Below are 17,044 nucleotides of genomic sequence, written 5' to 3' on the forward strand. Positions count from 1 at the left end.
ATTGACATGTCATGTTATTGTTTTTGTTTAGTATAGAAGGGAATGGACTACGATAGTTGTCTTAGAGCGATTTGAGTTATCATTTGTAATTGTAATTCTATATTCATTAATTAGTAAAGGATTAACAATTATTCAATTCATATGTGTCCTTTTATATGATTTGTGAATAATATGCCCTTAGAATGATAGAACTGTGATAAGGGGATTAAACGACTGATCGTGAGAACCTTATAGACACATTAAGTGGTCATTCTAGAAACATCTATATTTTCAATATTACAATGAACAAGGACACATGTAATAATGATAGAATTATCATAGTGTTAAGCAACTCCACTAAAAGATGGTGACAATTCTCATGTATTGAAGATGTTTGTAAATAGTTTGGTGCAACACATGGGTGTACGTTATAGATGTGTTCATCAAATTGACCCCCCTAGAGGATATCCATATGGATAGTTGTTCTAATATCTATGAAATAAATCCTCTGAACACCACTAGTGTATGTGATCTTATGACTTGAGGTTGCTAGACTGTCTCATGTAAGGATCAATATGGTTTGACACTATCCAACATATCGTCATAACCAGGGTATCTAAAGGTAGTGTATGACTATATTAAAAGATAATTGATCAATAAAAAATTCATCACTCCTAAACACAAAAAAAGATATCTTACATAAGAATACTAAATAATATTCATGACTGCTTGAATCGTGGCCACATATTGCAAAACCTTGGAAAATACCCAAAAACCCCTACCTTTATCTAATTCCACCATGTGTGACCCATATGGTGACTACGAATCATGCATGGTAAAGAAAACATCGTAAATCTTCCATTTTCAAGTCGATTACACCACTTATCAATTCTAAACTTATCCCAACACAAAACCATTGATAAATCTAATGAAAATTACAAATGATTCAAACTATTTCACAGAAAAACTTAATTGAAAAAACTGTTATTCGAAATATATGAAATCTAATCTATGCAAAAAATGACTAAATCTCAATATTATAAATAATAAAATATGATAAAGAATTATATACTATCGTTTTTCTCTATTTTAAATACGAAAAAATGACTACAATCAACAAAAATCTCATTGGAATTCAGTATGTGCGCTTTTTCCACTGTACATGTTTTTAATTATGGAAAGTGAATTGAAGGTTTGTTTATGTATGAGCAGTTTCGTGTTGGTTATGTCTGTATAACCCCTATGAAATTAATTACTTTTGTGTAAACCCCCTTTATTTTGGCCATTTTAATTGATTTCCCAACTAAACTATTCCTTCAATTTTCTAACCTACTATTTAATTAATAGTTTTGTCGAGTCAGAAAATTGCTATGATCCAATGAAATTTATTTACATGGGACGGCCGGGCGCATCAATCATCTATTGGATTATCGATAATTTTGAAAGTCATCACTTTATGGTAAACGTTTCAGGTCTCTGATGTATACTCGCCTATCATTTGAGACTTTGATTTAAAGTTACGAAATGGGTCAATCCGATGTTTTTGATTTTGAGGTACAAAGCACTGTTTAATAAAGAATTTCCTTGGCATGATTCAAAGGACTATAATACATGATAAGTTTTTTAATCAAATTGATAATCAATGGCATGGAGAAAATCTACATGAAACATGAAAAACGTTTATCAATTATTGATTTATAATGAAATGTTTCTGCAAGGATGTCATTTTCACGTTCCATCGGATGAGTAGGAGGATTATTTGCGTTCACATCAATATTCTACCTAGGATGTCTTAAGGATGTTAAGCCAATTAAAAAATGGGGAATATAAAATCAGTGATAGGTAATAAAATTTCCATCTAGAAGTTGTAGAAAATACAAGAATGAGTAGTTTTCATAATTCTTATAATCTTTTTTCACTTTAAAAAATAGTTTTTTATTATAATGTTACCACTCCTCATTATATTAACAGTCATACTTAAAAGTGTTATTACTTTCTTAACACTAATCAAAATTTATAATATTTCTTTTTACGTATTTAATGATACATATAACCTTAACTTTTTATTTTATAAATTTAGAAAGATCAAATAACTTGTATAACTTTTAGTACTATCATTATAATTTTGTTACTATTTTCTTTAAATAATTAATAAGGGTGAAAATAAGCTTCTTAATAACATATTGAACCATATTATAAATCTCACTATGTTTATACATTTTGACACTGAATTTTGCCAGTATTCAGTGTAAATCTATTGATGCTAATTTTAATAAGATTTTAGTATTAAGATCAAAGTAAAAACACCGGAAATCAATCGGATAAATTTCAGAACGCCACATCAAGATCAAGGGTAAGGAAATTGAATGTATTAAAAACAAAAACAAATTATTAGAATGTGGTGCATGCATTTGAAGGCTTCTTCTTTCTGAATGAATTGTGCAAAAACTTCAAAAAAATCTGGTCAAATATAAACTAACTCCTAATCATTTACTCAAGACACCAAGATTCAACATGACAACGGAGAAGCCAAGAGAAGCGAAAGTGATAAATTGTGTGAGAAGAGATTGAATGACTGCGGTTAATGTGTTTTTTTACATCAGCGGCCAGGGGCGAAAATTGTGTTTATATAGTGTTTTGTAAAGCACATTCCAACGGCGGAAGAGTAATTCTTGAATCCTGTTTCACCGTAGGTCAAAACTTAGTTCATCATTCCAAATTTGATCGCACTCCCTTCAATCTTGGGTCATCGCATTTGTGGTCCCTTAACCAAGTATTAATCTCACTTAGGTTCAATGACAGGCCATGTCCTTGACTGGCCTATTTGAGCGATCCATTAGTTACTCAAACCATGTCAAAATAAGTCTCAGATCCACTGAAAAGGTTAGACTTGAATTGCCAATTAATTAGAGATAAAACCACCATTTTAGAAAATCGGATGCAAATCACTCTATACAACCTGGAGCTTCCAACCTTGATAATCAACTTGCTATTATGTGTGAATCATAGATTTTCTATAATTTTTGTTAATCTATTATCATTCATACTTAATTTACATACCAAAATTATCTTCTAGCAAGACATTATAGTCAGTCAAATGATAGAGTCAATGAAAAATGTAACTCTATCAACAGTTTGATTCCCATCTATATGAAATCCTTTGAAGAATTAGTACGGTAAACTTGCATATAGAAAGCCTCCATATAGTGTACCAAATTGTTAACAAATAATCTTAACATATCAGATTTTTTACTATCTTTCAGTAGAGTTATTTAATATAATGATAGATTTATCGTTTTACTTGCATCATTGGTCACAATATTATTAGAGCTGCGAATGTTTTTAGAATAACTGTCAAATGTTATCATAGTCTAATTCCTTGATCAAGATTTTGTTATTACAAGAACACTTATATTAATATATATATATATAAATAAAAACAATTAGGTTTTGAAATGTTATTTTATTAGGAAAAAATAATAAAATACAATTTACACAGCTAAAATGTAACACTTTATCTCCAAATCATACCCCTAAGGGTGCGTTTGGTTAAGGGTTTTTAAGATTACCTTGATAATCTATCTTTTATTCCCTTGTTTGGTTTGTCAGTAATAAAATATTACAGTAATATTTTATTACCAATGCTGACGTGGCAGGTAATATAGGTGGTAATCTGATTACCACCTTCACCTTAGGTATTTAAAGATTACTGGAGTAATCTTGAGTTTATTATAGAAAAATTATTATTTATTAATTTTTTGAGATAAAAATAAATTTATTTTTAATTAATATGACAAATAATATAAAAAATATTTAAAAATAATTATATTCAAGGGCATTTAAGTAAAAATAATTTACTAGTAATTTTTTATTACCTTTAACCAAACACAATAATTATTTATACCTATCAAATTTTATCAAACATAGTAATCATTTATACTCAATAATCTTCTAAGTAATCTATCTTCAAGGTAATCTTTCTATTTTAGTAATCAAACATTACCCAAACCAAACGCCCCCTAAGGATAATTTGCTAAGATAACGTGTCACAAATGTAATAAAAACTCTCATTAGTGCTTTTGCAAAAGTAATTTTCATGAAATACCTTAATTAATTTATTTAAATAAGAAATTTTTCCTAATGTGTCATATAACATCAAACAGTCGACTCAAATCCTTAATTACAAAAAACAAAATAGTGTGCATAAATAATCAAAAATAACTCTCAAAATAAAATTTATAATAAAATTAAATAAATGAATCGTCTACTATGATGGGCATGCTATGGTGGTCATGTCATTAGTGAGTCTATCTACTAGCCTCCTCATTGCCTCTCCATCACATCTACCTGCAAACAAACAAAAAATGTGTGAGTGACAAAATACTTAATAAGCACATCAATAATCAAGTATTCTTGGAATATCCCTTGATAGCCTAACAGTCTCCCTGTCTATTTAATTTAGCATCCCAAAGGCCTGCTAAGTGGACATCCTAAATGTCTTTTACAACCAACAACTTATTGCTTATAATGTTGTTGGGTAGGACATCCAAGACACTTCTTACAACCAATAACCCATTGCTCATAATGCTCTCAGGTAAGACATCCCAAATGCCTCTTACAGCCAATAACACATTACTTATAATGGTCTCAAGTAGAACGTCCCAGATACCTCTTATAATCAATAGCCCATTGCTCATAATATGCTCAGTTAGGATGTCCTACGTGCCTCTTACAACCAACAGTTTATTGCCTATAATGCTCTAAAATAGAACGTCTCATATGTCTTTTATAACCAATAGTCTATTACTTTTAATGCTCTTGAGTAAGATGTCTCAAATGCCCCTTACAACCGACAACCTATTATTTATAATACTTCTAAGCAGGACGTCCCAAATGTCTCTTACAACCAATAGCCTATTGTTCATAATATTCTTAGATAGGACGTCCTATATGCCATTTATCCTTAACCCAATAGGAATGGATGTCTCGAACGTCTCTTACATCCTTTAACAATACATAGAGGGCGAAATAATCAATTCTAGGCCTTCAATAAGACATACTTTCTCGCTAAAAAGGATGACCATTCCACACTAGGGGATAACTGTTCCCCGATTTATGAGGGATGCTTGTCCTAAGATAAAAAGGACAACAATTCTCCTTTGACTTAATCCATACGTGCCTTAAAACTCAACTTAGTTAAATTACCAATCTACCTTTGTACATCCCTATAAACTTTATTATCTACCTTGCGATGGGACGTCTATCCTTCTCATAAGAAGATAGGTGTCCTTTTCCTTTGCAACTTCAAAAACCTCATCGTTTCTAGTGATAATTCAATAATCAAACAATCTAAAATCATCCTAATATTCCCAATTCATCAAAGCAACCCTTAATTGCCAATATCAAACAATAGTCATGTAAAATCGTAGAAACACTAAATGCACATCACACAATTATCATATTCTCAATAATTTCATTACATTACATTTAACCACAATCAATCACCGTGACAACCACAAGCCTAAACTACACATACACTTATGAATTCTCATTTAAACATGCCATAAATTAATTAAAGAATAAGGAAGTGAGTCTACTTCTCCTTTAGCGTTGCTCAAGTCTTCATATGGCAAGAATCCAAAGACATTCCTTTCCTCTGATGGCTCTCAATGCTCTTAAATCCTCTCTGCGCTCTCTGTATAAGTAAAAATAAGGTTAATAACGCGTAACCCTAATCAAAATGCAAGGATAAGTTTTATAGCCATTAAATATTATGCTTGGGATGATTGTCCCTTTTAATGGAAAGAGTTTTCCCAAGATACGTACTACAAAAATTGCGCAAGCACGATTTGAATTTGCTAGCTCATAGAAAAGATGTCCCACAACAAGTTTGTCTTTTCCTTGATTTGAAAATTCAATGTAGTCATCATTTTAAAAGACTTGGATCCTTTTTAAAATGACTAAATTACTATTGAACATACCTATGGTTATTACATTTCCTCCCCTTTAAAAGAATTTCATTCTCGAAATTCACTCAAATAATTAAGGGATACTTCTATCTCATATCCTCATTGATCTCCCAACCTCCTCAGCCTGATGGTTTTGCCACTATACCTTTACTAGAGGAATTTGTTAGTGCTTGAGCATTTTAATTTGGCTATCTACAATCTGCATTAGGTGTTTCTCATAAACCAAGCTATCTTCTAACTTCATATCCTCAAGTTGAAATACTTAGGATGGGTTACCCAAACACTTATAAAGCAACGACATATGAAACACATTGTGAATTCATCTCATGCTCACTAGTAGTGGATGTCTATAAGCCATATTACCAATCCTCTTCACAATCTTATACAACCCAATATAACGGAGTGTTAACTTCCCTTTCATCTGAATCTCATTACATCTCCTCTGATCTACATAACTCTTTTGTTGATCCTAGGCCTATCTCATTCTCTCTTGAATTAGTCTCACTTGGTCAATCATCTACTGGGTCATCTTGGGTCCCAAATCCCTTACTAACTCATCTTTCTCCTTATGTCATCCTAATGCAATGAGGATTAGCACCTTCTCCCATAAAGTGCCTCATAAAAGTCATCTTAATCATTGTTTGATAGTTGTTATTGTATGCAAACTCTATCAAAGGTAGGACATTTATCTAATTCACCCCATGATCTAATTAATATGCCCTCAACATATCCTCAATTATCTACTTAACCCTATTTATCTGACCATCTATCTAAGGGTGATAAACAATATTGAAAGATAAACGAGTAATCAATGTCTTTTGTAGGCCTACCAAAAAGTTGAAACCAATTGAGTGTCTCGACCAAACATGATCCTCTTAAGTATTTCATGAAGTCTTACTACTTCTTTAACATAGACTTACCCCATTCAACTAGTATCCATATTATCTTTTATTGGAATAAAATGTACTAATTTGGTCACACCATACTCATAACGCATTATATTCATCTCTAACCTTTAGCAATCTTACTAAAAAATCCATAGAGATCTCTTCCCATTTTCACTTAGAAATAGTCAAAGGCTATAGTAATCCAAATGGTTATTAATGCTCAACTTTGATATGCTAACAAACCATGCATCTCAATACAAAATTTGATTTGTCTTTTTCATGTTAGACTAATAAAAAGACTTTCTTAAATCTTGATACATTTTTACATTCCTAAAGTAAGCAGTGTAAAGTGCATTAGGTACCTCAGTCAAAATCTAGGTCATCAACCTGTTATCTTGAGGAACATAATCTTAGTCTTTAGATCTCAAAACCCCATCTAGTAATCTAAAATTTGGCTCTAATTTGTTAGCAATTCGTGGGATCATTTATGCACACAATTCATCAGTGGTTTGTCTAACCCTAATCTTATCAAGTAGTGTGGATTTAATATCCAACCCAACTAACGACCTTGTAACCACCTTAATCTACTCATATAAGATGTTTCGCTATAACTCAGAGGATGTAGTCACCTAAGACAACACTACTTACTAACTCAATGCATTGACCTGTCAGGTTAACTCTACCCAAATAGTATTTGATGTCCATATCATAATCCTTAACCAACTCTAACTACTATCATCATCTCATATTTAACTCCTACTAAGTGAAGAAACACTTCAAACTCTTGTGGTTAGTGTATATGTTGGTCCTTACCCCATACTAATAGTAACATCAAATATTAAAGACAAAAACCACTACAACTAATTTTGAGTCATAGATCGGATACCTAATCTCATAGTCTTTCAACTGACGGGAGGTATATGCAATCACTTTGCCTTATTGTATCAAAATAGCCTTAAGTCCTTAATGTGATACGTTTGTGTATAGGTTATGCTCCCACTGTCAATTGACAGGGTCAAAACCAGAGCTATAGTCAACCTCTATTTTAGCATCTAGAAACTGTCCTCATAATCTTGAGACCATTGAAAATGAACATCTGTCAGTGGTTGGACCAATTTAGGAAAGTTCTTTATGAACCATTGGTAATATCCAACCAATCTAAAGAAGCTCTAAACCTTTTTAGTTGACCTCGGCCTCTGTCAGACTATCATATCCTCAATCTTACTTAGATTAATTAATATGCCTTCAATTAAAACCACATGTCCCAAAAAGGATACTCAATCCAATTAGATTTCACATTTGAAAAATTTGGCATACAATTACTGGTCCTTTAATCTCTGTAATACCAACCTCAGATATTACCTATATTCCTCACGAGTCTTAGAATATACTAGTGTGTAATCAATCCTTTATAATGGGTATTTATTATTTACCATCACCTTGTTTAGCTCCTTATAGTCAATACACATGCACATCGATCTATTCTTTTTAAAAAAGAGGATTGACACACGCCATAAGAATGACTTGGTTGGATAGACCCATAATTGAGTAACTACTATAACTGTTTCTTCAATTCTTTTTGCTCTACTAAAGCCATACGATAGGGTGCTTTAGATATCAGGGTTGTCCCTAAAGCTAGTTTGATACTGAACTCTACCTCTCTCTCTAATGCTAACCCTAGTAAATTATTGGGAAATACGTTAAAAAATTTATAGACCATTAGAGTGCTTGCCATACTCGGAGCTAACTCTATATTGGCTCTATTGCCCATATATGCCAAGTGCCCCCACATCCCTTGTTTAACATCTTTTGTGCCTTGACACTATTAATCGTCATACTAAATACTCACTATTCACCAAAGGTGAACTCATTTCGACTGTCCAAGCTAAACTTGACCTTTTTCTTTCTACAATTAATCTCAACTCTATATCTACTAAGAAAGTGCATTCCTAAAGTCCATTCCTAAAATCATGTTGAAACTGGGCATCTTAAATATAATCAAATCTACTAGTAACTCTTAACCTTTAGTATCATTATTTGCCCTAGAAGCATAGTATCACTCAGTATCTTATTACCATCAAGTGTCTTAATACTAATATGATTAACACATTGTGGACTCTAGCCGAAGTCTCTGTACTAGACCTTGAGCTACAAAACTAGAGGCAACACTTGAATCGATCAAAGCATAAATTATAATAGTATGAAAGAACAACTGACTCGCCATTACGGCTAGGTTTGCCTTTGTCTATGCCTGTGCCAGAGCCATTATATAGACTTAGGCCCATCTACCACCTCTCTATTATTTGGATTGTATAAGTGTCGATACTAGATCAGCTCTGTTAGGGCACACTCTAGTGAAATGACTTGATTGATTACATTTGAAACCTATGTCTAGCTTGATATTCTTTAGGATGTCGATGACCACACCTCTGACATGCTAGGAGCTCCTCTTGATGAGATTTCTTATCTTTGTCTCCTCTTCTCAAACCTCTCAACTCGAAATTCCTTTTACCTCTCTTGTCCTTACTAGATACTTGACTATATGTATCTTTCTGAATAGAGCCCTGGTCAGTCCCCTTGAATGTAACTTGTGAACCTTAACCCCTTTTTCCCTCTATTTTATTTTGAACTGTGTCTGTCACCCTTGGGGTATACACAACAAGAGTGTTAAAATGGGTCAAAAACTCTTGAATTGACATATTACCATACTTTAGGTTAAAGAACTTTTGAGTATGGGACCTCATGGCATTAGTCAATTTGTACTCCTTATTAAAAGCCTATATAAAATCAGCTCATGTCATGTTTTCCACAAGTAGGTAGTACGTACAAGTTGCCACCAAGCCTTAACATCTTTTCTAAGCAGACATGCAACACACTTGACCATTTTCGGGTAGTCATGGTGAACTTAGCCATGACCTCCTCTAGACACCCATCTATTCAAGGGCTTCAAAAGGATTCATGGTACCCTTAAACTTTAGCAGATAATGTCTACCAACTAACTCATATATCTAATGCATTTGACTTCTTGCATCCAACAAATGTTATACCATGGGCTAAATCAACTAGATTAGACTGAAGCTATCGATGCCTCTATCGAGTCCTTTACACTAGTAGTAACTCAAGATGTTCCCTCAGCACGTCATGCATGATATTTCTAATCTTAGACACCTAACCATCTTCGATGTCGATACTGGTGTTAGAGCTAGTGTTAAGGCTAATACTAGCATCGGTATAAAGGCAAAAGTCTTAAAGTGAATTTACTTTGGAATTGTGACATTCAAAGGACTAAATCTCCTTATTTTCCTTTCTCTCTTTACAAAACCATTCCTCGACTCACAATGATAATCACAATCATAAAAACAGGTATAATAGTTACAACAGTTAGGTTGTGGGAGGGATCAGTGTTGCATAAGCCACCATACTTATGCACATAAGGCTTTTTAAAAATATTTAACACCTTTGGGTCCTAAAACCATGCTCTAATATCAAAAATGTAACGCTGCATCTCCTAATCATACCTCTAAAGGTAATTTGCTAGGATGACGTGTCACAAATATAATAAAAACTCTCATGAGTGTATTTGCAAAAGTAATTTTTATGAAATACATCAATGAATTTATTTAAATAAGAAATTTTGGCTAAAAGTTCCATATAACATCAAACATCTGACTCAAATCCTTAATTACCAAAAATATAATAGTATGCATGAAATAACCCAAAGTAACTCTAAAAATAAAATTTATAATAAAATAAAATAAAGGAATCGTCAACTATGGTAGTCGTGCCATCAGTGAGCTGATCTGCTAGCCTCTTTACTTACGCCGTTATCACATCTACTTGTAAACAAACAAGAAATGTTTGAGTGACAAAACACTTAGTAATCACACCAATAATCAAGCATTCTTGTAATGTCCCTTGATAACCTCACTGTCTTCTTATCCATTTAATTCAGCATCTTAGATGCTTGTCAAGTGGACGTCCCAGATACCTCTTACAACCAATAACCCATTGTTCATAATGCTCTCGGGTAGGACGTCCTTGGTGCCTCTTACAACCAATAACCTATTGTTCATAATGCTCTCAGGTAGCATATCTCATAAGCCTCTTATAACTAAAAGCCCATTGCTCATAATACTTTCGGGTAAGACGTCCCATAAGCCTATTACAATTAATAACCCATTGCTCATAATACTCAAGAGTAAAACGTCTCAGATGCCTCTTATAACTAATAACCCATTACTCAAAATGCTTTCAACAAGACATCCTAGATGCCTTTTACAACTAACAACCTATTGCTCATAATGCTCTGGGATATGACATCTTAAATGCCTTTTACAACCAATAGTCCATTGCTTATAATGCTCTTAAGTAAGACATCTTATATGCTTCTTATCCTTAATCCAATTGGAATGGACATCCCAGACGTTTGTTATATCCCTTAGCAACACAGAGGGGACAACATCATCATTTCTAAACCTTCAGTATGGCATACCTTCTTAGTGTGGGGTCCGACTATTCTACATTGGGGGATGACCGTTCCCCCTATTTATGAGGCCGTTCCCCCTATTTATGAGGGATGACCGTTCCATTATAAGAGGGACGACTGTTCTCCTTTGACCTAATCCACACATGCCCTAATATTCAACTTAATTAAATTACTAATCTACCTTTGTACATGCCTGCGAAATTCATCTTTTACCTTGCGATGGGACGATCGTCCCTCTCATGAGGGGACAAGCATCTTTCACCTATGTAACTTCTAAAACCTCACCATTTCTTGTGGTGGTTCAACAACCAAACAATCCAGAATCATCCTAACATTCCACTAACATTTCTAATTCATCAAACCAATCCTCAATTACCAATATGAAACAAGAGTCGTGAAATCATAGAAGCACCGAATGCATATCACACAATCATCAGATTCTCAATAGTTTCATACCATTACACATACGCTTATGAATTCTCACCTAAACATAATTGACAAACTGCAAGCATAAACTACACATACACTTATGAATTCTCATCTAAACATGCCATAAATTAATTAAAGAATAAGGAAGTGTGTCTACCTCTCCTTCGGTGTCGCTTAAGTCTTCACATGGCAAGAATTCAATGACGTTCCTTTCCTCTGATAGCTCCTAACACTCTCAAATCCTCTCAACTCTCTCTATATAAGTGAAAACAGGGTTAATAATGTATAACCCTAATCAAATCACAAGGAGTTTTATAGTCCCTAGATATCATGCCTATGAGGCTTGTCCTTTCTAGTGGAATAGGTGTTCCCAAGATAGGTACCATAAAAATAGCATGAGCACACTTTGAATTTGCCAACTCATAGGTACGGGTGTCTCACAAGTTTAACTTTCCCTTGACTTTGAAAATCCAACGCAATCAATCCTCTCGAAAGATCCAGATCCTTCTAAAATAACTAAATTAGCCCTGAACATACCTATGATTGTTACATGAAATGGTTGACTTTAAAGCACCTAAGCCAATCATTCATGTGTCTAATACCATATGACACTACATGTCATTCATGCTTTTGATATGGCAAAATTTTTTTAAGTTGGACAATGATAGCATCATCCACTGGTATTCTATAAATGTGTACATCTTCTCAATTAATAATCTCTTTGATCAAGTTGAATCGTCTAAATATCTGTTTGGATTATTGGTGAGACCATAAGTGCAATTACATCACTGTTGTCACAAAATTGATATATTGAATCAACAATTCTTGAAAAAACATTAAGTAGGAAATTTTGATTTACTCAAACTGTGACCAAGGCTATTTAGCAATTTAATGTTGAGAAACTTGTAACTAGAGTCAGTAATGGTCACCACGGGTCTTGTTGGGATAAGGCTCGCAAAATGCGAGTCCCAACGAATTGTGTTGGACCATGAATTTTAAGGGCGACGGTCACAACTCAACATGGTGGGTAAGCCTCCATGGGATTTTTTGGCAGACTGCTCGCCAAAAAGATAATTTTTTTTATTTTAATAATTTTTAATTTTACATAATGTGTTATACTAACTCGGAAATTTTTTTGTGAAACCCAATACATTCGGTCTGGCATATTTTGAGCCGTACCCAAAATTTGTGGCCTAGCGGCCCAACTGTCACCTCTTGTGGCACTTTCCCCTTCAATAAGGAAAACACAGAACAGTAAGCATTCTGGGGGTTACAGAAGGGGAGAGATAAAATGATACAGTAGATAAAATGGAGTATGAGAAAAAAGAAAAAAAAAAAATAGGGATAGTTCCGAGGGTTACAGAAGGGAAGAGATAAAATGATACAGTAGAAAAAATAGAGTATGAGAAAAAAGAAAAAAAAAAGGGGAAGAGAATGGATCCTCTTTTTTTTTTTTTAATTAACTTTTTTATAATGCACGCATCCGTGGGAGAACAGAGAATAGTGCAGAGCACTCCTTCGACATAAGAGTTGTAGAAGAAGAAGAATAGCAAACAAGAAGAAACGGTTAATTTTTAAGTTTAAAACCAACCATAAAGAAATTACTAAGGACAGATATAGAAACACGGAGCTAACATGGATTTGAAGGTAACATGGAGCTGAAGAGAAAGAGAAAGAACTGGTGGGTCTTGAGAGAGTGACAAAGCAGAATATGTGTTCTGTTGAAATGGCATGGGTTTGGTGGTCTTATTGAAATAGAGTTGAGAGAGATTCTTTCATCAACATTTCTGGGCATGCAGGAACCAGTTTGTTTGTGGGTCTATCAAATCATAGATGAGCCACCTGATTGTATTCAAATTGTTGGTCTTTTCTTGATTCTTCGCAACAGATTTCTTTCTAACTTTTCTTTAGCGAAATAGTAAATATTATGAGAGTATATCCATACCCTTTCATTTACAAGAAAAAGTGGCGTTTGAAATCCAAGATTTCACTTCGATTTGCTCTCCAGACTAGCGGAAAAAGAAACAACAACAAGAAGTGGTTAGCAACAAAAGTAGCTTTTTCTCCTGTAGCAACAACGAACCAACTTCTGCTCTTCATATGAGAAGAAGCCAAAGTCCACCCACTTCAGCTTCCACTCTTTCATCCTCTCTCAACACTACCATCACCATCACCACCACCACTGATAGCACAACTGGTATCCCACAAGAACCGGTGGCTCCTTTGGTAAATAATGAAAAAAAGGACGAGTGGGCAACTGAGTTACAACAGATGCCAAACGAGTTGGAGCTGATTAACACTGGAGGTGAAAGATGCGGTCTTGGTTTGGAAGATTGGGATAGCATGTTATCCGAAGCGAGTGAAGAACAGTCTATATTGAGATGGATCGCTGGGGATGTGGACGACGCGTCATTTGGACTAAAGCAGCTGTTGCACAGTGGCGGGAATGGTCATAACCCTCGTGCTGATTTTGATGGCAATACTGGTTGTAATATGGGGATTATTGATCAAGGTTCAAATTTTGAGTCGATAGGCGGTGGTCTTGTCTCTGGTAATGTTAATGTCATTAATTCAGGTGCTTTTTCTTGCTCTGGGTTTGTGTCAAACAACAATAAAAATGAGAACGGAAAGATTGCTGCTGCTTCTTCTGGGTTGGTTAAGCACAAGGCGGTTATTTTGCAAAGCAACAATTCTAATAATATGTCAAATGCAAATTTTTGTTCAACAGGTAACAGCAATATGCCTGTTGTTGGTCCAGTTTCTTTGCCTCCTGGTGTGATTTACCAACGTTCTCTGTCTCAACACTTTGAAACCCCAGAAAAAAATCTACAGATCCTCAATCCTCAAATATTAATGAACCACCAAGACCAACAGGTGCACTCTCAACAAAATCCAAACTTTTTGTCGCCTGCAACTTATACTCCTCAACAGCAAGATCACCAGCTGCTTCAACCACAACCAAAGCGCCACAACTCTGGAGCAACAAGTTTAGACCTTTCCCCGCATCATGTGCTCAAACCACCCTTGTCTGATCCAGCCCGTGAGTTGTTTCTAAGAAACCAACAACAGCAACAGCACCAGAAGCAGGTGGGTTTTCCTCAAAATGTGCAGTTTCTTCCTCCTCATCTTCATCAAAAGCCTTTGATGGTCACAAAAAAGGCAAAGGTTTTAGGACCAGAGAGTGAGGAAATGATTCGTCAACAACATGTTTCGCTCGACCAGCTCTATAAAGTTGCAGAGTTGGTAGGGACTGGGAGTTTCTCACACGCGCAAGGGATATTGGCGCGGCTCAATCACCAGCTCTCTCCTGCAGGTAAGCCCTTTCAAAGGGCTGCGTTCTACTTCAAAGAGGCTCTGCAGTTGCTGCTTCTCATCAAAAACCAAGCCCCTCCACCACGTACGCCAACCCTTTTTGATGTTGTTTTTAAAATGGAAGCTTATAAGGTGTTTTCTGAAGTGTCTCCTATTATTCAGTTTGTCAACTTTACTTGCAACCAGGCTCTGCTAGAGGCTCTTGATGATGCTGATAGAATCCACATTGTGGACTTTGATATTGGCTTCGGTGCTCAGTGGGCTTCATTTATGCAGGAGCTTCCAATTAGGGGTAATAGGACTTCTCCTTCATTGAAAATAACTGCTTTTGCTTCTCCTTCCACTCACCATCCTGTTGAGCTTGGGCTTATGCGTGACAATCTGACACAGTTTGCTAATGAAATTGGTATTAGTTTTGAGCTTGATGTGGTTAACTTTGATTCTTTGGATCAAACCTCTTATACACAGCCTATTTTTCAATCAAATGAAAATGAGGCAGTCGCAGTTAATTTTCCTGTTTGGTCATATTCAAATCAACCATATGTATCACCCTCTCTCATTCACTTTGTGAAGCAGCTTTCACCGAAAATTGTGGTGTCATCAGATAGAGGATATGAAAGAAATGACCTATCATTTCCAGATTATATTCTTCATGCCCTCCAGTCATACATAAACCTATTGGAATCACTAGATTCCGTTCATGTTAATTCTGATGTCATGAACATGATCGAGAAGTTTCTTCTGCAACCAAGGATTGAAAGTTCTGTTTTGGGGTGGATCCGAGTCCTAGACAGAATGCCTCTGTGGAAAACACTCTTTGCCTCGGCTGGATATTCCCCTGTCACATTCAGTAACTTCACTGAAACACAAGCAGAATGTCTAGTGAAGAGGACTCCAGTTAGGGGTTTTCATGTTGAGAAGCGCCAGGCATCACTTGTGCTTTTTTGGCAATGCAGAGAGCTGATCTCAGCATCAGCTTGGAGGTGCTGAGGAGCAAACGTTTTGCAAACGAGGGGATTTTTTTAAGCTAATCACAATCTACAAAGAGGTTCCAACTTGCTCTCCTTCAAATATTAAGTGAATAAAAATATTTAACTGTGTTATTGGTACATCATTCATGGTTTAATCCTTGTGAATTCTTTTGCTTGTGAGTTTCCTCTTTTTGTTGTCTATCTAGTCTATGGAAGAGACTTGAGCTTCCAGTTTTACATAAACTGGAAAATCTTAGTAGTCTTGTTTTGGACATGAATATATTGCCATAATATTTTGATGTTTTCAGTATGAGAAGCTGCATTTTCTTCTGGTAAGGGGATGTTAGTTTATTGTATATGGACTACAAATAAGAACTATCAATGAATAGAACTTACCAGGTTTTCAGTTTATGTTTTCTTGATCTTTTTGTTCTTTATGCTTATTCCATTTGCAATTCTGGTTTCTATATATTCTGGTGGAATTGTTTAACATGATGTGTGTTCTTTGTCTATTTAAAAATTAGTTTTTCTTACCATTGGAGACGAAATTCTTCTTTTCGAAACCTAAAATGTTGGCTAGTATCTCAACTTGTGAAAGTTACAGTAGTGTCAAGTGTAATCAGTTATGTGCTGTAGAGGTACATTCACTGGGCAGAGAGCCATTTTTCAGAATAATTCGGAGTTTGAAGGTTTCTCTTTGTTTCAACATCATCTAGAAAATTGTAATAATTTTTAGGGACAGCTGAGTTTTGAATTAGTTTTTGTAATCCGCACCAAATCAGATCAAACTTAAGTTAAGGTATGCTCTTCTGTTTCTGATTCTCTTGTCTGTAAATATGGTATCAAAATGTTTCTTATAGTTTTCTGAGGAAAGAGTGACATTTAAGCTCTACTTTGCCATATTGTTTGCTGTCCAACTAATTGTGGTTGATTTGATAAAATCTTTTTTGTTCTAACCTCAAGCATGTTTCATGCATAAGTTATCTTGTCATTTCTTACATCTTAAGCATG

General features: G+C 34.8%; 1 protein-coding gene across 1 annotated transcript in view; it reads left to right on the forward strand.

Moving 5' to 3' along the window:
- The window catches only part of LOC123204846, a 30,068-nt gene extending 13,624 nt beyond the window's left edge, over positions 1-16,444 (forward strand). Inside the window, exon 4 of the mRNA XM_044621650.1 lies at positions 13,764-16,444. Coding sequence (XP_044477585.1) covers positions 13,764-16,052 — 2,289 coding nt within the window. The 3' untranslated portion in view covers positions 16,053-16,444. The remainder of the gene's footprint in view (positions 1-13,763) is intronic.
- Positions 16,445-17,044: the final 600 nt, after the last annotated feature.

The sequence above is a fragment of the Mangifera indica genome, chromosome 20 (assembly GCF_011075055.1).
Source record: "Mangifera indica cultivar Alphonso chromosome 20, CATAS_Mindica_2.1, whole genome shotgun sequence".
NCBI lineage: Eukaryota > Viridiplantae > Streptophyta > Magnoliopsida > Sapindales > Anacardiaceae > Mangifera > Mangifera indica.